Genomic DNA, 22,166 nt, shown 5'->3' on the forward strand with positions numbered 1-22,166 from the left:
CTTGCTTGTATCCTTTGCGTGTCTTGAGTTCCTCACCTACAGCCTGACATACAGAGTCCCCTGACTGGTGGTCAGTGCTGTCACCTCACTGTACAGATAATACCGAGGATAATTCACCTAAGACCACTCTGCGCGTGCTACAGCCAGACTCTGTTTTCAACCAGAGGGTGCAACTCCCCTCACTAAACCTCTGGCTCCTGCCATCCTCAACTGGGTTCCACACCCAGAGCTGTCTAAGTTCCTCCTGCTGCAGTGGTAACAGACTCGGCCAGAGCAACTTAGGGGAGAGTTTCTATTGTAGCTTCAGGCTCCAGGCTCATTGCAGGGAAGCCCAGGCCGAGGGTGGAGCCAGCGGTGGGTCACACGGAGCAGACGGAGTGCATGCGCTCTTGTGCTCGCCTCACTTTGCTCTTTATACAGCTCAGGATCCTGCACCTGGGGAAGGAATGGTGCCAACTTAAGAGTAGGCACGATCAAGATAACCCTCCACAGACATGCCCGCAGGCCGATCTAATGTAGACCTCACTGAGAGGCCCTCCCATGTGACTACATCGTGTGCCTTGCCAATCAGAGCGAAGCATCATATACAACCGAGGCTGTCTCCTCCATCCAGATAGCCTCAGGCTCCTCTCCACTTACTCACAAGTGGTTGAATGTCCAATAACGGGCGAGAGTAGCGCGAGAGCTGCTTAGGCCGTCTTACCCAGGTGAGCGGCCACTTGGGAAATTCTCTAGAAGTCCTGAACCCAAGCCTGGGGGCTACGGTTGGTCAGTGGTTATCTGTTGTGCTTGCTGGAATTCACTGGGCTCACCCACTCCCTTGTTTAGTTTAGACTGAGGGATGCCATTCTTGCTGGTCTTCCAGTGCCCTGAGAGAGAGCCACGCCAGGTCTGGGGATAAAACTACTCAGTCTAAGCCTAGAAACTTTCTAAGGTTTTGATACAAATTTATACAGCCAGAGTCTAGAAGAAAAGATACTTTTTTATTTAACACAGAAACCTTCCCCATCCTTCCCTATCACCCCTTTACTCCTGTAATTTCAAGCAATGAGCTAGAGGCAGGCAGAAGTTCAAACTAGCCTGCTTAGGAATCCTCCAGCACTTCCATCCACTTAAGAGTCAACATGACCCTGTTCTATAAAAACAGAAGGAGCCCAGCCACACCTGGTTGTAGCTCTAAGCAAAGCTCTGCAACTGGAAGCAGGCCCTGCTGATAGGAACGGTAAACTGGTCATGTGGCTTCCTAGTGTGGTTCAGGGTGCAGCATGTTTTCTGGGCATCTCTCTTGGACTGGTCCAAGAGGAGCCATCTTCCAAAACACTTCCGGCTGGCCAGGGCTTGGCCTACTAATTGCAGACGTAACTCTGGTCACTGTTCACTGACATAAGAAGGTATCCAGCTTGGGCTGGGAGGCAGAATTCACAGTCTTTATTCTCCCTTTCTGTTTACTCTTGGCTTTGGGCTTTATGGGCACCGGTCGGGTAATGGCTGTGTCCCTCTGGAAGCAAGGTCAAGGGAAAAGCATACAGAGCGGACTGACCCTGGGTCAGGAAGGGCAGATACACTGAGCAAGGTGCAGGGGCCCATCTCAGGCTGCAGGCTCCGGGAGTAAGGGACTTGGGGATCCAGGTCAGGGCATGCTGTATGCCCTTAAGGTCAGCTCAGGCCATGGCCATAAAGGATACAGGCTGAATGAATTTTGTTCGTCCTCCAAGCCCATCGAAGCCTATTCTTACCTAGGAGAGGAAGAGATTAGTGGGTTAGAGTAATGGATAGGGAGCTGACTATCTTGCCCCACCCTAAAGGCTGGCCACCAGACGCACCACATCTGTGCTGCAATGGGATTCTGCTGTGGTCCTGTTGGGCCGTTTCTGACGACAGACAGCATTCCGGATGAAGAGAGGGAAGGCACCTGCCAGCTCCTCATCTGGCTCTCCTATACATCGCTGGCCCCCCAGTGAGAGCTGGGACTCCTATTGGAGTAATACCAGAGTCAGACTCATAACCCCACAAGTTGGACAGCAGCACAGGACACGGGGTGGTGATGGCGAAAGGACTGGAGGCAGGGGACGATGAGTCAGGGCCCAAGGACAGCTCTGCAGAGTCAGTCCTGGGCCCGGGGGGCCTGAACATAGTCTGCACTCTCAAGCCCGGGATGCCCTGGAACTTACTACGCAGGGCTCTCCTCCTGCCTTAGCTTCCTGGATGCTGGATTACAGGTATGAACCCCCAGTTTAGAGGGATAGGTTTTCATGTCAGTTCTGGCAAGGGCTGGGTGGGATGCTTGCATGCTTTTGAGGAACCGACAACCTACCGGCTTGTAGACTTTGGGTACCTTCTTGAGAACATCCTGCTTGGGAGAGCTGTGAGGAGGAATGTGAAGACAAGTAAGAAAGATGGTGGGTGGACTTGGCACACGCCCTCTAGAGGAGCCTCTGCATGGCAGGATGCCATCATAGCTCTGCTCTAGGCAGGTACCTCAGCGGTCCCTCCCTGAGTACAGTCTGGAAAGACTAGCTCCAGGGTCAGGGAGACAGGACCATGTCTCAGTCTGGGCTCTCATTTCAGTATTCCCCAAGTTCTTGGGCTCCTCACCATGTTCTAGGGAGCCCAGCAACTTCCTATGCCCAGAGGATGAGTATTCAGAGCCTCGATCGCAGCTGAAGAGGGGGTGGAGGATGGAGAAGACCCTGTAGCTCTCTGCTGCAGCCGCGTGACTTGGGCTTCTTAGTGCAACCAGGCCAGCTGTGTGCAGCATGGGGGTTGTGCCCAGCTGCTGTGCCCTTGGGTTTCTCTCTGTCATAGCCTGACATAACAGTTTCTTTCTCTTCCATCCAAAGTCTCACACTAAGTTTTTGTTAGGACCAGAGAGATGGCTCAGCAGATAAAACTTTGCTGCCAAGCCTGTCAGCCTGACTGTGATCCTTTATCCCCACATGGTGGCAGGAGAGAACCAAGCCCTACAAATAGCCCTCTGATTGCCATATGCATCCCCCCCAAAAACAGATGAATGAAATTTTTAAAAATGTAAAAAGAACTCCCTTACTGGAACAGCCCAGACCCATGTGCATGAAGGGGCACAATTGTGGGCCTGGCCAAGGAGATGGCTTCCCCTCTTTGTTCCACAGCACGTCTAGAGCAGGTCCACCTCCCAGCTCCACAGAGGTCCTCCTGTCTGCCTAAATGGGATGTGTCACTGGGTGGGAGGGTTATGGGATCATAATTTGACAAGGTTAAGCAGGCACCTCAGAAGCACATGGGAAAAGTTCAGAGCCCCACACCAGGACTCTGGTGGGCAGGCATTCAGAGTATTAGGATATCTGTCTCACCGGGCGGTGGTGGCGCACGCCTGTAATCCCAGCACTCTGGGAGGCAGAGGCAGGTGGATCTCTGAGTTCAAGGCCAGCCTGGTCTTCAGAGTGAGTTCCAGGACAGCCAGGGCTACACAGAGAAACCCTGTCTCGAAAAAACCAAATCCCCCCCCCCAAAAAAAAAGGATATCCGTCTCACCACCAGTCCAGACTTCCCCTACTGAGACTCTGAGACTCATATCCCAACACATTGCCTTGAGGCTGATGAGGGTTAAAGCAGGACTCAGAGTGAGTCCCTAAGCCAAGGGGAGGGTGGGGATGGGATCAGAGCTGCACCTGAACCTAAGCGCTGCACCAGCCACTCAGAGCCATCAGGGCAGGAGGCACAGGTGACTTTGCTATGGCCTTCTAGGTTATAGGGACCTCCAGGGACTAATACTCACCGTGCCCTCTCCAGGCAGAGCTTCTTGGGGTGGCAATGCTGGGAGCTGGAGGTCTGGGATGGAGGGGTATTTATATTAAAGGTAGCATTGAGATCAATCTCATCACTTAAGAGTGGCCGGTGAAGCCTTGGGTTCAGCATCTCCACAGGGGCTGGGCTGAAGGCAGAGAAAGAAAATCTCATTATTTGGGACTGCAGTGATGACTCAGGGAGATCACAGCTCCATAGGTATCAGAGGCGACTCAGCTTGGCCCAGTGAAGTTGGCTCTTACCAGTGGAGTGGTAAGACAATTGTTCTCAAACCTAAAATCCTGAGTGCAATCCTTGGAACCCACATGGTGGAAGGAGAAAAATGAATCCTTCCATTTGTCCCCTGTGGTACACACGCACCTAAACTGACAGACACGCACACACGCGTGCACACTCACACACACACACATGTTAAAAAGAAGATATAGAAGAAGAGGAGAAAGAGGAGGAAGGAGACAGTCTAGCTCCAGGGGCTCCTAATGCCCACCCCTGACTTACAGTCACCCCAGAGGTAGTCCTAATCTCTAAGAATAAGCTAAGTGGCTTCAGCTTTTGCATAGCCATGTGACTATTGAAAATCTGGAAAAAGAAAGTAAACAAAATCAAAACCAAATTAAAAAAGGGGCTGGTGAGGTAGCTCACCGGGTAAAGACCGATAACCTGCGTTCGATCCCCAGTACCCACATAATGGCTAAGAACTGACTTGTACAAGCAGACATGTGTAAGACATGCGCACACGCTTAAAATAAATAACAATGGGAAATTTCTTAAACCAAAGGAATGGAACAGGATATTTCCCTTCGACCACACATACTTTCTCTGAACTCAGTGTAAGCCATTCAGATGTTACCGCAGAGTGATGTAGACGGGAAGATGCTGTTACTTATCACGGCACATGGTGTGCTGGTGGCTGGTACTTCAGGAGCTGATGATGATGAAGACACTATATAGTGTTCTCAAGAACATTAACTTTAGTGGGACTGAGTACTGCCTGCTCTTCCAGAGGTCCTGAGTTCAATTCCCAGCAACCACATGATAGCTCACAACCATCTGTAATGGGGTCTTCTGAAGCATCTACAGTGTACTCATATACATAAAATAATTAATTTAAAAAAGGAGAGAAAGAAACTTAGGTAATAGAAAAATACTCATATGGTCAATTTAATGTCACACACCTATAATCTCAGGCAAGAAGATCCTGAGTTCAAAGCCAGTTTGAGGGCAGCCTACACTACATATCAAGACTGCCTAAAAGAGAATATAAACACATCACTGCACACACCTCTGAATCCAGGCTGATGCGGGCGGATCTTTGTGAATTTGAGGCCAGCCTGATCTATACAGTGAGTTCCACGACAGCCTGAGAGACCCTGTCTCAGAAGAGAAAACTACATATGCTGTCCGAGTATGACTTGGTGCCCTCTCCTCCATATGCCTAGGGTTCTGTGGTACTTCCTTCACTACAGAACAGGCTTGAGGCACTAAGAGTTCCGTCACCTCTGCGACACTTACCTATGGCCAATTTACATAGCTTCATGTCAGCGGCCCCAGGAAATGAGGCAAGGCACTTAAAGCCTTCCTTTCTAAGCCAGAGCCAAAGCCCTAGGCAGATGTGTTACCTGTGCAGCAGCTGTCAGCACATCCTGCACAAACTCAGCTCCTATCAGTCCTGCCCTAAAATGAAGGTCTCTCCAGACCTCACCAGAATAGGAGCCCTCAGGGCCCATGGAAGCTGCCTGCCCCGGTGGGCAAGGGCTACAGTGCGGCTTTGCAAAATTGAGGGAAGCAAAGGGCAAGGGTCCCTGAAGCTGCCCTGAAATAACAGAAGCATGGCTGAGGGTGTGGCTCAGGTAGTACAGTGCCAGTCTAGCAGGCACGAGGCTCTGGTTCAAGCCCACCTCTGCACACTGAACAGGACTGCAATCCTAGCACTCAGGATGTAGAGCCAGAAAGATGGGACGCTCAAGATCACATTCAGATACATATCGAGTTTGAACCAGCCTGGGCTATATAAGACCCTGCCTCAAAAAGATAAAATAATAAAATAAAGTGATGGCTGGAGAGATGGCTCAGTGGTTAGGAGCACTGCCTGCTCTTCCAGAGGCCGAGTTCAATTCCTAGCACCCACATGGCGGCTGATCTGATGCCTTCTTCTGGTGTGCAGACATACATGTAAAGCAGCAAAGGGTAATCCCACCACAACAAACGAGGCATAGGCATCACCAGCAACACCCAGACCCTTCCACCAGATACTGAGTGTGGTCAGGGGAGTGTGAGCCTCACACAGAAGCCAGGCTGGTGGGCATGAAGCAGCTCTAAAAACAGCTCAAGCAATCAATCGGTAGGCAATGGGATGAAATGAGGGACATGAAGCAGGGCCCAGAACTATCTTCCAACAGTTTCCACTGTTCTCAGGATGAAATCTGCCTGCTAGGCTGACATATAAAGGCTGGCAGAGATCTGGCCCACCCGCACCCACCTCTCTCCTCCAAGTCCACCTTAGCAATGTCCCAGGGACTGTGAACTTGCTATCATCTCTGCCTGGATTTCTCTTCCTTCAGACTTAATGGTGGCTTCATGAATGTGACCACACATCTTATATATCTTAGGAAAGTTTAAGATTCTCACCAAACCACACAGCAAGTCAGTTCTCAAAGGAGAAAGACAGAGGTACTTGTAAATCAGAGAAAACTGGAAATATCCCAACCCTGGAGCCAGCAGCCTGTTTCTGAGATCAGGAGGGAGAACCTGGAATTCAGAATAGACTATGCCAAGTTAAAAGGGCTAACACTAAATGCAACGGTCCTATTACCCAAGTTTTCGTGCCTAGAAAGATACTGGCGAAAACAGGGAATCCGTCATCCTGCACATACCTCGATGGGCAGCCCAGCCGGCTTAGGACTTTGGGTTTGGCTAATGCAATGCCCTCCTGATTTGATAGACCAGAACTGTACTCCCAGTGCCAAGATAAGATGTAGCCCCGGCATAAAGCTTACTGATCACTCAGAAGGCTCATTCCCACTTGGGCATTCCAGACCAGATTATTCTATAATATGGTGCTTACCCGGAGGACTCTGGGCCTAATCATGCTACCTACAAAAAACAAGGCTGCAGCTGGCAGCCATACCTAATACAGGAGCATGGGTCCAGAGAAGCCTGGGGAATAAAGGAAATTAGCAAAAGCTGGTATGCAAAGTCCCTGGGAACCTAGAGGTGTCCTGTGTGCTTTTGTTTTCCTCACTATAAAAGCCAAGCACAGAGGACAGCTGTGTGAAAGGAGCCCGAGGCTTATTAAACGGAAGCTAGAGGGAGCACCACCAGGGAACTGTGGGTATTCCAGAGAATGATTCTCTGTCCCCAGCCTGAGGCAGCTTGGGCTCTAAGGTTTTCTCTACAGTATACAATTTCTGAGATTGTTGTTTTCCTAAGGGAATGCACTATACCTGTGCAATCTCTTGACAAGGCCCTCATGTTTCATGGGACTTCAGAGAAGGAATGGCCGATGGCTGGGCGTGGTGGGAAGAATCAGGGACAGAGCCTCCTGAGTTGTCAAAATCAACCCAGTGCTGGACCGCATGACAGACTATGTGCCCACCACAGTCCCACAGTTCCCAGGCCATCATAAACTACAACAGGCGGGTAGTTTTGGCTCTACAGAGAGATGCTAAGGTAAAAAAAAAGAGGTGGCAAGGTGGCTCAGAGAGTGAGGGTGCTTCTGCACAAGCCTGGCAACTTCTGTTAGATCCCTCCAGCCTATGTGGAAATAAAAGGAGATAAATGACTCCGCAAAGTTATGCTCTGACCTCTATACTGTGACACGCACAACCACACTCATTCATGCAGACATGCATATGTATATATAATACATACACATACACTCTTACACACACACACACACACACACACACAATGTGACAATATGCTATCTGGCTGAGGAAGCTGGCCAGCACAACAGTCTTCAGTGTGGAAAAAGCAGAATGTTTTCTTATGGCTGGCCGTATTGAGTATTGAGGATCCGCAATATGGAGAGTCAGGGGGTACAGTATCCACAGTAGCGTTGGAAGGAAGGCACTGAGTGGGTAAATTTGCACCAGCAGAAAGAAAGGGCATATTGATTTGCCAAAATATGTTGAAAAGTGACTTAAGTAAAATACTGGGTTGTTGTCAGGCAGTGGTGGCACATGCCTTTAATCCCAACACTTGGGAGGCAGAGGCAGGTGGATTTCCGAGTTCGAGGCCAGCGTGGTCTACAGAGTGAGTTCCAGAATAGCCAAGGCTATACAGAGAAACCCTGTCTCAAAAAACAAACAACAATCAAAAAACCCTCTGGGTTGTTGACAGGAATTTTTAATTTGGCTCCCTTGCTGGGGTCCTCTAGCAGGGAGAAGACAGCCTAGAGGCAGCCCATTTCTGTGAAAAACAGTCAGGAAAGCTTGTTCCTAGCAGGGACACCAATCCCTGGGTCTTTTGGCTCCCTCTGCTGGCAGCCTTAAAGCACACACTCCTGAATGGAAGGGGATTATTTATTTTGAACTTTGGCTGCCTGGAAACTCGGCTCTGTAGACCAGGCTGGTCTGGAACTCATAGTTTTATCTTCCTGCCTCTGCCTCCTGAATGCTGGATTAAAGATGTGCACCAACACCACCAGGCTGAGAGGGGATTATTTTAGAGTGAGCACTTTCCAGTATGTTTCAGAGATGGGGGCAGACTCCAGAATACCCCAAGACCACCATCGCCCCTGCCCTGTTCTCAGATCACTCAAAGGCTTTCCCTGCCTTTCCATGTCAGATCCCAAGTTCTCTCGAAGCTGCTTTCCAGTTAGGGCCTGGCTGGCTCTCTGGCCAGAAGGCCCACAAACGCATGTATCCCACCAAAGCCAGGAGCGCAGGCTCTCTCAGCTTGTGACACCCGAATCACCCCTGAAGGGCACAAACCTCTCAAAAACCAGGCGGCTGACAGTCTCGTTGGTCACTGGAGGCAGGCTCAAGGTTTCCTGCAGGATCATTAGCTTCTTTCTTAGGCTCTGGAGAAAAGAGAGCAAGAACATGGGAGAAAGGCTGAGGCACTGAGGACAAACGCCTGTGTGAAGAGTACAGTGGACAGAGCGAGGACTGACCACCAACCCCAGGCCTGGGAACTCCTCTTCGTGGAGTCCTTGATTTGGCCATTAGGGGCCTTGGAGGTAAGAACTGAGCAGATGACAGAGGATGACCCACAGTGCCCTTGGCCCTCTGCTGAGGAGATACAGGCTCAAGGCCAGACTAGGGTGAGGGTGCATATGCTGACCCACCACTCAACCCAGGAGGGTCCAGAGAGCCCAGAACCACCACTGACTGCAACCCAGGTTTCCAGGCAGAACCAGTCCAGCCCTACTGTTAGAGGCACATAAGAACCCCTCAGGTCCCCTCACTTCTCACAGGCCAGGGTGCCTCACCGTGATCTCCTTGTCAGCACTCTGTAAGTCCTTCTGCGCTGACCTCAGTTCTAACTTGGCCTGATCCAGCTCAGTGTTGACAGCCTTCAACTGTAAGAAAGGACAAGCCAGGGGCTGGAGAGATGGCTCAGCTGTTAAGAGAACTGACTGCTCTTCCAGAGGTCCTGAGTTCAAATCCCAGCAACTGCCTGGTGGCTCACAACCATCCGCAATGAGATCTGACGCCCTCTTCTGGTGTGTCTGAAGACAGCTACAGCATTCTTATATATAATAAATAAATAAATCTTTAAAAATAAAAAAATAGACAAGCTAGTGGTGCCACATGTCCCACCCCTACCTGCTGCTACCCAGTGTGGTTGGGATAGTCTAAAAACACAACTGGAGGCACGGGGGAGACCCCAGACCTCAATTAAGCATAAAGATCTAGGGCTGCTTGGAAGCAAGCGCTTCTCTCTACATAACGCAGCCAAAGCAGCTAGCCCAAGAACCCTCAATCTGGGATGGGACACAAAGCCAGCCTCTGGAGCTACCACACTGGAGGCTGTCGTCTCCAAGCCAGCTAAGATGCATCTAGGAATCAAGAGCAAAAGGTGCTGTGAGTGTGCGCTGGGGACATCCCTTCATGAATTGGTCTCCCAAGTGACAAGCCACAGAGTCAGCGACAGTGCAGAGTAAAGGCTATACCCAGTGTCTGAAGACATTGTTCTCTGAACCAGTGAGGTGGATGGCCTAGCTCAGGAGACCCGGCTCCCTCTTTCCTTTTGTGCTCCCTCTTTCCTTTTGTGCCCATTCAGTCACCTTGCTCCTAGAGGACGCCAAGTCCTTCTTCAACCTGTCAGCCAGCTCCCCCGAAGCCTTCCGAGCTTCCTTCAGATTCTCATACTCTCTGCAAAACAGCCGCGAGGAGAGAAGACAGAACAGAACACCCTGGAGGCATAGTCGGTGCCAAGATTGAGCCATAGCACCAACCTAACAAAGGCCTCACCAAATTAGCTCCTCCTCACCCTCCCTGCACGGCAGGTCCTGCATATGTAATGAGGAGGGAAACAAAACCTGGGCTCTATCACCTGCAGGAACTCTGCCTCGGGCATGCAAGCTCACTAGGGGGCTCCCTACAACCCCAAATGGAGGCGGTGGATTCTCTGTGCCTTTCAGGCAAGCAGCTCCTTTCTCTGGCTTCACATCACCACCTTAGTAATGAGGGATATGTGAGTTTGCTATGGAAGTCAGGCCGGGTCAGGAGCAGTGCTGATGGGAAAGACTCCAGATCTCATGAGGGAGCTCACTGCTCAGAGCTGCATGTGCTCCTTAGAAACAACACTTTGAATCCACACTCTGTTCTCTCAGCAATTCTAGGGCAAATCTCTCTCCATGCAGGAAAGTGGAGGCCAGAGGGGCCTCAAAAGTGGCCTAAGAGCTGGAGTTCACCTTATGGCAATATGGTTCTAGAACCTGCTCCTTCCCAGTATCTGTACTCCAAAAGATGACAGCAGAGGCATGACTGGGCTTACGTACTTCTTGAGGGACACACAGTACACTGCCAGCTGCTCCACCGCCGACTGTCCCACACCCATGTCTCGGATCATCTCCTCCACCTCCGGCCGCTGGCTCTGGAGTAGGAGCTCAATTCTGAAAAACATTCCCGGCCCACGACATTTGAAATCTGGAGGCTGATGGTTAGTCTGCCTCCCTTTGCTGCTGTTGCTATGGCAACAGCCTGGGCTGCTAGGATGCTTTAGCAGGTGGGTGTGCCCAAGGAAAGGTTCCACAGCAGAGATGAGCTCAGCTCCAGGGATGCTTCAGAGGAAAAAGAGGTGCTGACGGAGGACTTCAAGGTCAGGGACTTCATACAGAGAGGCTCCTGGGGGGAAAGGCAGAGCAAGCCACCTATCCTAGGCAACAGGACAAGTGTAACGAGAATACTCACAAAAAGGGAAGGGGCCCAGAGAGGCTAAGAAAGGAAATCTGTGGCCATAGGCACCTGGGAATCTGAGTCAAAGGTGATCTAAACCCATTTTCAGCTGCAGTCCTGAGAACTGCACCCCCTGCTCCCGGGGCCCAAGGTGCGGAAGGACAGTACAGAAGCCAGCTGGAGACTCACTGCTCCATGGTTCTCATCTTTCTCTTGAGCTGGTGGGCCTCCTCCCGGGCTTGTTTGGTCTCGTCCTGCTGCTGCTCCATGAACTTCATCTGTTTCTGAGAAACAAACGCACCCATACACCTTCTCAGCGCCACGGAAACTTGTCTGCACTCTATCTTTTGTTTAGTTTTGGTTTTTGACAGGGTTTCATACACCCCAGGTTGGCTTTGAACTCACTATGTAGCCAAGGATAACCATGACCCCCTGATCTTCCTGCCTCCACTTCCCAAGTGCTGGGATTTTAGGAGTGGACCTCTATACTTGCCTATCTTTTGAAGATGCTGATAATTAGCAGGAGATAAAAACCCTTGAGGTGCTGGGCGGTGGTGGCGCATGCCTGTAATCCCAGCACTCTGGGAGGCAGAGGTAGGTGGATTTCTAAGTTTGAGGCCAGCCTGGTCTACAGAGTGAGTTCCAGGGCAGCCAGGGCTATACAGAGAAACCCTGTCTTGAAAAAAACCAAATCCAAAAAAAAAAAAAAAAAAAAAAAATAGGGTTTGAAAAAAACCCCTGAGGCCCCTCATGCTGATCTGGTCTCCGTGTGGGCTCTGTGTGCATGTGTCTGTCTCTGTGGGTGAACGCTGAAAATCCAACCCAGGCTTTGAACTACAGCTCTCACTTGGCCTATTGCTCTTTTGCTAGAGACGTTTTAGGGCAGCTGTTTCCTCGCCTGGAGATGTGCCTTGCTATAGACTTAGTGCTCCGGCCACTGTGATCTGCCAAGGCTCTATGGGCTCCGTCTCATGGTACACGCTTGCATATAGTGAAGGAAGTCAAGAGCACAACCCTATCTCACCCAGACACAGAGACATGAAGTGCCAGAACGGGAGAGCCAAGCCAGGACCTGTCCTCAGCATGAGGCATTCCATGTCTGACCGGGGATACACCCAGACCGCTCTGCAGCCTGGTGCTAGTTTGTTCCCTCCCACTGCCGAGGCCATGTGATGCAGCTCAGCCTCCAAGCAGAACAGAAAATGAATATCCTAGGGCCTTGTCTGTCCACGAAGATGGTTCCCATGCCTTTCAAATGGCACCCAGCAAGGCTGCTCCTGCCTCCAAGGCTAGAATATCAATCGTGAGTTCAGATCAATCGTGAGTTCAGGTCAATCGCCTCATGGTCCTCGGAGAGCAAGAGGCTCAGGAACCCAGGCTGATACAAAATTCATCTGGGTCTAGGCCTGCTTGCTCTCCAGGCTTTGATCTGCTCGGTCAGCTCAGCACAGCGGACTTCAAAGGCCTTTGCTCCTCCCTAGGATGCTGTTTGATCCGGCTCCAGAGAGCACCCCGCCAAGGACTGCAGCCCTAATGGAAGATTCTTCAGACTGGCCTCACCAGTGGAGTATGAGCCACTTTTGGAAACATGGCCCAGCCTACTCAGGTCTCCACTGAGCAGGCCCCCGTGAGATGTTGGGAAGGCCTTGTTACCTTGATACGAAATCCACAAGCACAGCCAGACCGCCCTTTCCTTATGGGCTAGAGGGGAATGGTATGGAAGGACCTTGGGAAGAAAAGATTTGCCTTCACTTTACTACTGTATAAACAAAGGCCCTGGTTGAGGCAGAAATAGAAGATATGATCAGAAATGTGAGTCTGGGCTGGGCATGGTGGTGCATGCCTTCCCTCTCTGCACTTGGGAGACAGGGGCAGGTAGATTACTGTGTTCCACATCAGCCAAAGCTGTGGCCATACCTCCCACCGACTCTGAGGACTTACTTTCAGGGTGGAACACAGCATCTCTGCCTTGTTTAAGGCGTTCTGCAGGGACTCCACAGTGGCATTACGTTCTTCCAATGTGTCCCGTAGACTGTTGATAATGGCCTGGCTGTCCCGTTTCTCCCTGTCTGGAGCAGAGGGGAGCAAGGCAAAGGCTCACTGATCCATGAGAGCCTTAACCCCTCCACAGCAAGCAGCTCTAAGCCAGGTGAGAACAAGGCACAGTGGAAAAGTTGGGCAGCCCGCTTCTCTCTGCCATGCTCCATGAAGTCTAAGCTAGCGCTTGCATCAGGGGACTGGCTCTCCTCCTTCCGCTTGAACTATCCGGGTAGATGTTACTGTTCTCCCACTCCTGTGGGTCTAGGTAGTTCAAAGTCCCAGAACTCAAGTAAATGCCTGTCAAATTCATCAGTGGCAAGCCCAGAAGATACTAACTCATCAGATGGGACCCCTCCCAAAACTACTCCTGAGGACGAAGTTCCAAGCAGTGAGGAGAGAGGCCAGCCTGGCCTAGCAGGCAGCTTCAGTCACCTCTCTCCTTTTTGGCTAGTTATAAAAGCTAGCAAGACTCTGGGACACACAAAGCAGGATGAGCCCCTGGCTTTGCCAGAGGTCAGAGGCCTTCCTCTCAGGCTCCCTCCCTCTAATACCCAAGCCAGAGACTTCCCAGGGCCTCTTGACTCTTGCTAACTTACCTTTCTGAGAAAGCTGGGCTTTGATACTGTCCAGTTCATTCTGCAAGACAATACACATACTAAGCAACAGGAACACATTACAGCTAGCCTCCCATAAGGCTACCCAGAGTCCAGGGTCAGTGAAGACAACTGGTTTTGGAATGAACCCAATATACTTTAAAGCCAAGTCAACAGACAGGCACTTAAAAAAAAAAGTGTCACTAGGTAGCTCAGGCTGTCCTGGAACTCACTAAGTGGACCAAGCTGACCTTGAACTTTCAGAAATCTATCTGCCTCTGCTTCTGCCTCTATAGTGTTGCTTGCTATTAAAGGCATGTGTCACCATGCCTGGTATGGGACATATTGTTTTGTTTAAGATTTATTTATTTTTAGGCAGAAGAGATGGTTCAGCAATTATGAGTTGCTCTTCCAGGGGTTCCAAGTTCAATTCCCTGAAACCACATGGATGCGTACAACCATCTGTAATGAGAGCCAATGCCCTCTTCCGGCGTGCAGGCATCCATACATAATCAGCCTCATATGCATAAAATACATAAATCTTTTAATATTATTTATTTTATGTGTGTCAGTGTTTTGCCTGCATTTATGTCAGTGCCCTGTGTATTCACATTGCCCACTGAGGCCAGAAGAAGGTGTCAGATTCCCTGAAACTGGAATCATGGACAGTTGTCAGCTGCCACATAGGTGCCAGGTATCAAACCCTGTCATTTGTTAGAGCAGCCAGCACCCATAAACACTGAACAATCTCTCCAGCCTCTTTCTGAGTCTTTTTAAAAGGTAAGACAGACGTAGGAGATGAATGCCATCGGAAGCTGAGCTCGGCCCACTGTCCGGCCCACAGCTCCTGGCCCTGCCACATCCTCACGCTCTCAGAGCACTAGCTGCGCTCACTCGCTCGCCAGGGACACACGACAGGGGCAGCCAAGCTCTCTGGACCATTACTAGTTCTCTCCATCTTGGGCTCTGTCTGCCTCAGTCTACCTCTCTCCAAGCTCCAGGATGACTCTGAAGGCTGGGGTAAAACAATCCAGCTCCCACGTGGGAGTCTAGAGAGCCCAACGTCCCTGTGAGCAAGACAGATGCTGTCAGTCAGGCAAACAAAGGTTTTTACAGCACACGCACTTCCAGGCTCAGGCAAGGAATCTGGGCAGACTTTCCCCCAGAGCACCCTTTAAACATTACCAGAAGTCTCAGAATCTCATGTATGGCCAATAGTGAGGCCCCCACTACCAGCCTCTCGGCCCAGGACTTTGGAGCAGCAATTCCTAGCAGCTGGGCTGGGGACCATGGACCAAACAACAGGGAATGGGACTGGTAGATAGATAAGAACATGCAGAGATCAGACGCCCCATGGTCTCCTGGCTCCTTCCACACCTCAACAGGATACTTTCCAAGTCCTTGTTCCAAACTATTCAAGATGTGGCCTCTGTGTCGCACAGCCTTGGCTTTGAAAGCTGAAGAAAAGATTGGAAGCTGCCTTTGTTGTCTCCATCCCAGGGAGGACACCTCTTAAAGCTGGGAGCAGTTACCATGACAATGAACAGGCTGGCTCCAAACACAAAAGCTCTACCATCTTGAAGCAGAGGTTTCAAGGACATCACAACACCCAGGGGGTTAAGGTCAAACAAGTTGTAATCTGACAGATTCTCAGCAATTAACCCTTACAGTCCAGCAATCACTGGCAAACTCTAACTCAATTTCATCAAGACATTCTGCCAAGCCAGCTTCCTCAAACAAAAAGGAAACAAATTTTAGAAATGGAGAGGAAATGGGATAAGTATGGAAGGTAACCTGGTTACCTCCTGTGGTCTGGCTTCCACCTGGTTAGAAATCCTGAGTCCAGGGGCTTTGTCCTCCCCTGCTAGGCCTGGAAAGGCCCCGGCAGCTGTCATTACACCATGTTCTCCAGTCAACTTTGAGGCCCAGCTAGGTTAGGGAATAGTGGATTCACACATCTTCCCTGACTAGTGAGAATGGAAGATTTCCTAGCCTGTCACTAACTGGCCAGCGAGAAAGTAGGCTGGCCAGGAAGACCATAAGTCGGTCATTCGGCTCAGGGTCTTAGAAGCACATTATATCCTTCAGTCCACGGGGAGAGCCACTAGTCGACTGGCCCCTCCCCTCTTACAGTGTGAGCCTCCATCTTGGCTATCTCTGGCTGTCTCGAGGTCACTTGCTCATGCTCCACCCATACCCTAGGCACCTTTTCTAAGTAGAAAGGTAAACTTCTAGAGGGTTTGGGATTTAGTAGGAGGAGATACTGTGTACCTTTAAGAATTCTGCATCCAAGACACTCTCCTCTTCCTGGGCAAGGTCAAAGAAGAGCTTGTTGATAATAGACTTTTTGCCAACCTGGACAGGAAAACAAGACAGAAGAACAGTGAAGTGTGGCCAAAGGTGAGGGGGAGGAAGGCCTGAGCATGGTTTACTGCCTGTCTCATGTTCCAGGTCTGAAAACAGACCTAACTTTCCACATGCATCCTTTTGAGTCAGAAGACCTCTTCATTCCCACACACACAGAGAGCAGGACTGCTGATCTGCTGGTGGATGAAGTCATGTCTATGTACAGGGACATTTGCTAAACATTAGAGGCAGCCAAATATACACAAGTGAAGCCTGGGTGGGAAAGTCTGTCTCCCAGCCACGGAGGGGGTGGGGGCAGGGTGGGCTAAGCAGGCCTCCCAGTGACTCACAGATGTTTGGATCAACTGGCCTCAAACCAAGAGGGTCAAAAGGGCAGAGTGTTTCTACTTCAGAGATGTTTCCCCCATTGCTGCTTTCTGAAAAGGAGAGGTAGGTCTTCAGCTGAGATGTCCCCACTCCATCATCCTTACCTGGATTCTACACTGTGGGCAGGTCCGACTTGGTGCTGTCTCAAACCACTGGATTAGGCTACAGTGAAAACAGAATAAAAAAGACTAGTAATCCTGGCATGGCGGGGGGGGGGGGGGGGGGGGGGGGGGGGGGGGTTGCAGCGCACAGGTCACATGACCACTGTTACTAGCTCCTTTTGACACACGCATGCCTGCCTGCCTTCAATGAAAGGCTACCACTGCAGGCAAGATGGTCCTGCAGGCCTGAGTAGTGCTGTTGTTTGGGCTTTGAAGTCTTGGCTCAGGGCTGTTCTTTGCAAATGCGCTGCACAGTATAGGTGACAGGCAAAGCTAGGAGTCTCTGATAACACCCTACTTCAGGTTAGGACTTCAGAGGCTACACTCTTAAGTACTAGGAAAAGCAGAACATGGCCAGATTTACATAATTTATTGGTATGGACCGGCATCAGAAGTTAATTGAAACAATTTCCTGCAGGTGTGGTGGGACCCAATTGTAATCCTCTACTAGGCAAGAGGATCACAAGCTCCAAACCAGCCTGGACTTGAGAGAGACTGGGGATGAGAGTGGGACAGCCTTCTTCACCCTAGAAATAAGAGACAAACTACCCTTTAAAGTGGGGGTGCACGCCTTCAATCCCAGCACTTGGGAGGCAGAAGCAGATGGGTTTCTGAGTTAGAGGCCAGCCTGGTCTACAGAGTGAGTTCCAGGACAGCCAGGGCTATGCAGAGAAACCCTGTCTCAAAAAACCAAAAAAATAAAAAAATAAAAAAAAATAAAAATAAAAATAAAAATAAATAAAAAAGAAAACCATCTTGCATGTCCAAATCTTTCCTATAAATACATTAAAAAAACCCCACAAATATATTCAAAGACCACGAACCACAAAAGTAAAGCTAATCAGGCACAGGAGAATGAGTTAACTAAGAAGCATATTATCAATGAATCATTAAAACATAATGAAAAGAAGCCAGGCACACGCACAAAGCCAGATTCTGTATGATCTCATCTGTATAAAGAAAAACACAGGCAAAGTGTTACCTTGATGCGTATGTGGGCGCTGGTGAGAATAATCAGGAGGGCACATGAGATTTCTACTACAGACATTATCCTCCTTTTTCTGCAGGGCTGGAGAGCAAACCCAAGTCCTTATTCATTTGGGACAAGTGCTGAACCAGTCCTATATCAGGCTTCTAGATCTGAATTCTGGCTGCACAGAGGTGCTGAGTTTGGGGCAACCCTATGAGCTATGCACTTTTAACACGTGTACTTTCTGTAGTTTCTTCTACAGTACTTCAACAGAATAAAGTAACCAAGACAGTAGGCTCGTGCCTGTGACCTCAGCATTTGCAAGACCAAGACAAGACGATTGCCATACATTTTAAGGTCAGTCTAGAACACAAGTGAAAAAGTTGGAATTGGCATATTTTTTTGTTGCAGGGCATTGTTGAGGGCATTGTGGTATATACTGGAACATTATGGTGTATGCCTGAAATTCCAGCAAGTGCAGCAGGAGGGGCTGAGGCAAGATTATGAGTTCAAGGCCAACCTAGGTTACATAAAGAGAATGTGTCTAAAACGTGTGTGTGTGTGTGTGTGTGTGTGTGTGTGTGTATAAAGCTCAGGGGTAGAGCATGGGATCAGTATATACCAGTCTGTGTTTACAATTATAATGTCTAGCCCTAAAAACAATAAAATGGTGTTTAAAAGTCAGCTTGTGCAACCCAGAGATATGAGAGAGAACTAGAGACACACAGGCAGAGAGAGAGAGAGAGAGAGAGAGAGAGAGAGAGAGAGAGAGAGAGAGAGAGAAACAGACAGAGACAGAGAGAGAAGTCGGCAGCTGTTGTGGAAAATAGTATGCCGGTTCCGAATGAAACCTAAATATAGAATCTCCATATGCCCCAGTCTTTCAGCTCCCAGGTATACATCCTAAAGAACTGAAAACAGGGACTCAGACAGGTATCTGTGCGGCAGTTTCAGAGTAGCATCATTCACAGCAGTCCAAATCTGGAAATAACTGTCTATCAACAAACGAATGGATAAACAAAATATGTTATTTTCATACATACAATTAAATATTGGCCACAACAAAAATGAAATTCTGATACATGCTATGAGATGGGTGAATGCTTTTAAAGTTATAATGCTATATGAACTACATCAGACCCGAAAGGACAAAGAATACAAGACGCCACCTCTACGGGATTCCTGGAATATGGAACTCAGGGACAGGAGGTGGAGGGGAGGGTCTCAGGGTCTGGGGGCACTATCACGGAGAGTTGGTATTTGACTGGTTGGTTATGTGCTCTGTCCAGCTGATGGAGAGTTCAGCTAACAACACTGAAGGTTTTATCACACTGCCAACTGCTCAAAGCCATGGACTGAGCATCTACTGATGGTTAAAACATGCTGGGTGTGGTGGCACACGATTTTAATTTCCAAGTGCAGGTGACTCTCCTCGTTCATGGTCAGCTGCATAGTGAGACCCTGTCTCAAAAAAAAGTTTCCTCAAGAACACTCAGGGCAGGAAGGCCTTGGAATGTAACTCAGTGAACAGAGTGCCAAGAATACGCAGAGCCCAAAATCCAATCCCTAGCATGATATAAACCAAACAGGACGGTACATACTTATACTTCCAGCACTTGAGAGACAGAGACAGGGCGATTAGAAACTCAGGGTCTCCGGGCGGTGGTGGCGCACGCCTGTAATCCCAGCACTCTGGGAGGCAGAGGCAGGTGGATTTCTGAGTTCGAGGACAGCCTGGTCTACCGAGTGAGTTCCAGGACAGGACAGCCAGGGCTATACAGAGAAACCCTATCTCGAAAAAAACCAAAAAAAAAAAAAAAAAAGAAAAAAAAAGAAACTCAGGGTCTCAGGGTCATCCCTGGCTACACAGCAAGTTCAAAGCCAGCCAAGGGTACATGAGACAGAGTACACAGGTGGAAGCCAGGAGTAGTGGTTCTCGCCTGCAGTCCCAGTGCTCAGGAGGCTGAGGCAGGACTGCTATGAATCCCAGACTAGGCAATATTACAGCAAGACCCTGCTTCCAAACAAAAACAAACGGGCTGGAGAGATGGCTCAGTGGTTAAGAGCACAGACTGCTCTTTCACAGTTAGCCTGAGCTCTACACGGCAAGGCCTGTTTGTTTGTTTGTTTGAAAAGGCTGGAGAGATGACAGGTCGCTGGTTGAGTAGGTGTTGGTACTGCTCCTCCAGCTGTCCTAAGTTCAGTTTCTAGCAGCCACAGCAGGTGACTCACAACTGTCTGTAGCTCCAGCCCCATGGGGTTCAGACAACCCTGGCCTCTGAGGTTACCTGCACTCACATGCACAGTCACTCAAAGACATACATATAGAATACATAATTTAAAATAAAAAAAAAGTAAGATTAAAAAAAATCAGCCAGGCCGGGCAGTGGTGGCGCACGCCTGTAATCCCAGCACTTGGGAAGCAGAGGCAGGCGGATTTCTGAGTTCGAGGCTAGCCTGGTCTACAGAGTGAGTTCCAGGACAGCCAGGGCTACACAGAGAAACCCTGTCTCGGAAAACAAACAAACAAACAAACAAACAAATCAGCCAGGTGTAGGCGTGACGGCACACACCTTTAATCCCAGAATTTGGGAGGCAGAGGCAAGCAGGTCTCTTGAGTTTGAGACTAGCCTGGTCTACAGAGTGAGTTCCAGGACAGTCAGGGCTATACAGGGAAACTCTATCTTGAAAAAAAAACAAAAAGACAAAAACACAAAATGCAACAGGTGGAACAAAATAGAAAATACTGAATACGATAGATTTCATCAGTAAGTGTGACATTTTAAGAAGGCTAAAAAGGTTCAGTTTAATACAAGCATTATTATACCAGATTTTTAAAGCCAAATAAGCTTTCAAGACACAGACCTAAAACGTAATTACACAGGAAAGTCCAAGGGGAAACCTTAGGGAGAAAGCAGGTGATGGAAAGCACCTTTGGTGGTAGGGTTACTTCTAACCTAACTACACAATGGCTCCTTGAGAATGGCTCAGGCCACATGACACTGTATTATGTGGTTTCGTTTGTCTTTTTGACACAAGGTCTCAGAAAGTCCAGGATGACTTTTATCTTACCTATGTAGCTGAGACTGACCTTAAAACTCCTGTCTCCACACCTTCCCTCCTTCCCAGCCTGTACTGAGATATGCAACACTCCAGACTGTAACAAAAGCACTGCAAAATAAGAGACACCCAGCAGTGTCCACACCACTTCCTGCTTCGTGGGCCCCTTTACCCCTCACAAACCTCCCAATCTCCCAAAAGGACCTCTCTTCTACCTAATTTTCTCTTTTGTTGGGTACTTTGAACCAGCCTGCTCAGGTGCAAAGGGCCTCTTTCGTCACTCACAAGACAATTGAGCATCAGGACCCCTTGAAAGGAAGGCACTTACTTCCTTGACATTCCAAGGTAAGGCAGGTTTCTGGAGTGTCTGACCGTCGAAGATGTTTTTGGATAGAAACAATCCAAAGCATCCAGCAAACGAAAAGACCCTTAAGGGTTGCCAGAAATCTACCAGCTTGTTGGTCTGTTTTTTGACTCTCAAATAAAATGGCTCGTTAGTGCAGTAAAAGCTCATTTTCGCTCAGACTAATAGTTTTGAAGTTACACTTCTCAGCGCAATAAAGCGGCGCCTAACTCTTTCTACCGTACCCTTCCCTGGGCGACCGGTATCACTTCCACCTGGCCCACTTCGGCCCAGGTTGGAAAGGTTCCGTGAGGCTCCTCTAATGTCGTCGTCACTTGTCTTAGTTCCGAGGATGGCTTGTCTCTAGGCCTGATACCCAATAGCGTCTCAGTGGTTCGAGTACACGCACGGGGCCCTACACTGCCGTCACTCACCATTGCAGATGAAAAGTGTGGCCGCAGTGGATGGCAGCCACGTCACGGGAGTGATCGAAGAAGTCGGAGCAGATAGTGCACAGAGCGCGGATAGGCATGATGGCTCGACCCAAACAGCCCAGAAAGCCAGCTGCCAGCAACACAGTTTGGTGGCCGAATCGGCCCGGGTTCCGACTCCTTCAAATTTCGCTCCACCGCTCGGCTTCCGGTAGCGAACCGGAAGTCATAACAAACCCTGCCTGAGTGCTTCCCTCTGATTGGACAAACTTCGGGGCGGGGCGCTGGAGCGGCGCAGCCCGCTAGCCGTGAGGAATCCTGGGACTCAGCTCTTCGGAGTCTCCGAAAAGTGGGTCTACCAAACAAAACAAAACAAAACCCTGCGATGGCCTATAGCGAAAAACAGTGAAACTACAGGCCAACCCCTATCCCTGCTAAGCCGGGGTTTATCTCAAGCTAGAGCCGGTGCGAAGCGAACCAGACCCTTTCTTGCGGCACTTCAAGACAGCTAAATAGACTGGAATGCCAAGAAAAAGGGATGATGGTACCATGGCTATGGAAATAGGCCATACGCTGGCAGCCCACAGTTCCCAGGCCGAAAGAGGGCCCCCACTTCTCAGCCTTCCACTATGGATGATCTTGGAAAGATGAACACATTAAGTCCTAACCCTTCAAACCACTACACTAGCCCTGGCTTTATTCAAAT

At 49.6% G+C, this 22,166-nt stretch overlaps 1 protein-coding gene across 2 annotated transcripts; it reads right to left on the reverse strand.

Annotated features, from left to right (window-relative positions):
- Positions 1–962: 962 nt before the first annotated feature.
- Positions 963–21,681, reverse strand: Traip (TRAF interacting protein). 2 transcript variants are annotated; one of them, XM_052187321.1, is made up of 15 exons: positions 21,464–21,679; positions 16,600–16,657; positions 16,034–16,117; positions 13,766–13,805; positions 13,071–13,198; positions 11,319–11,413; positions 10,733–10,846; positions 10,016–10,103; positions 9,218–9,307; positions 8,718–8,806; positions 3,755–3,910; positions 2,315–2,363; positions 1,824–1,973; positions 1,686–1,736; positions 963–1,498 (listed from the first exon to the last, which is right to left on the reverse strand). In XM_052187321.1, the coding sequence occupies exons 1-15, from the start codon at positions 21,559–21,561 to the stop codon at positions 1,376–1,378; spliced, it is 1,413 nt and encodes a 470-aa protein (XP_052043281.1). In that variant the 5' UTR covers positions 21,562–21,679; the 3' UTR covers positions 963–1,375. The 2 variants fall into 2 exon arrangements, with proteins under 2 accessions (XP_052043281.1, XP_052043282.1); XM_052187322.1 differs by lacking the exons at positions 963–1,498; positions 1,686–1,736; positions 1,824–1,973; positions 2,315–2,363 and adding an exon at positions 2,386–3,196 and having other exon boundaries at positions 21,464–21,681.
- Positions 21,682–22,166: the final 485 nt, after the last annotated feature.

This window comes from Apodemus sylvaticus, chromosome 7 (assembly GCF_947179515.1).
Source record: "Apodemus sylvaticus chromosome 7, mApoSyl1.1, whole genome shotgun sequence".
Taxonomy (NCBI): domain Eukaryota; kingdom Metazoa; phylum Chordata; class Mammalia; order Rodentia; family Muridae; genus Apodemus; species Apodemus sylvaticus.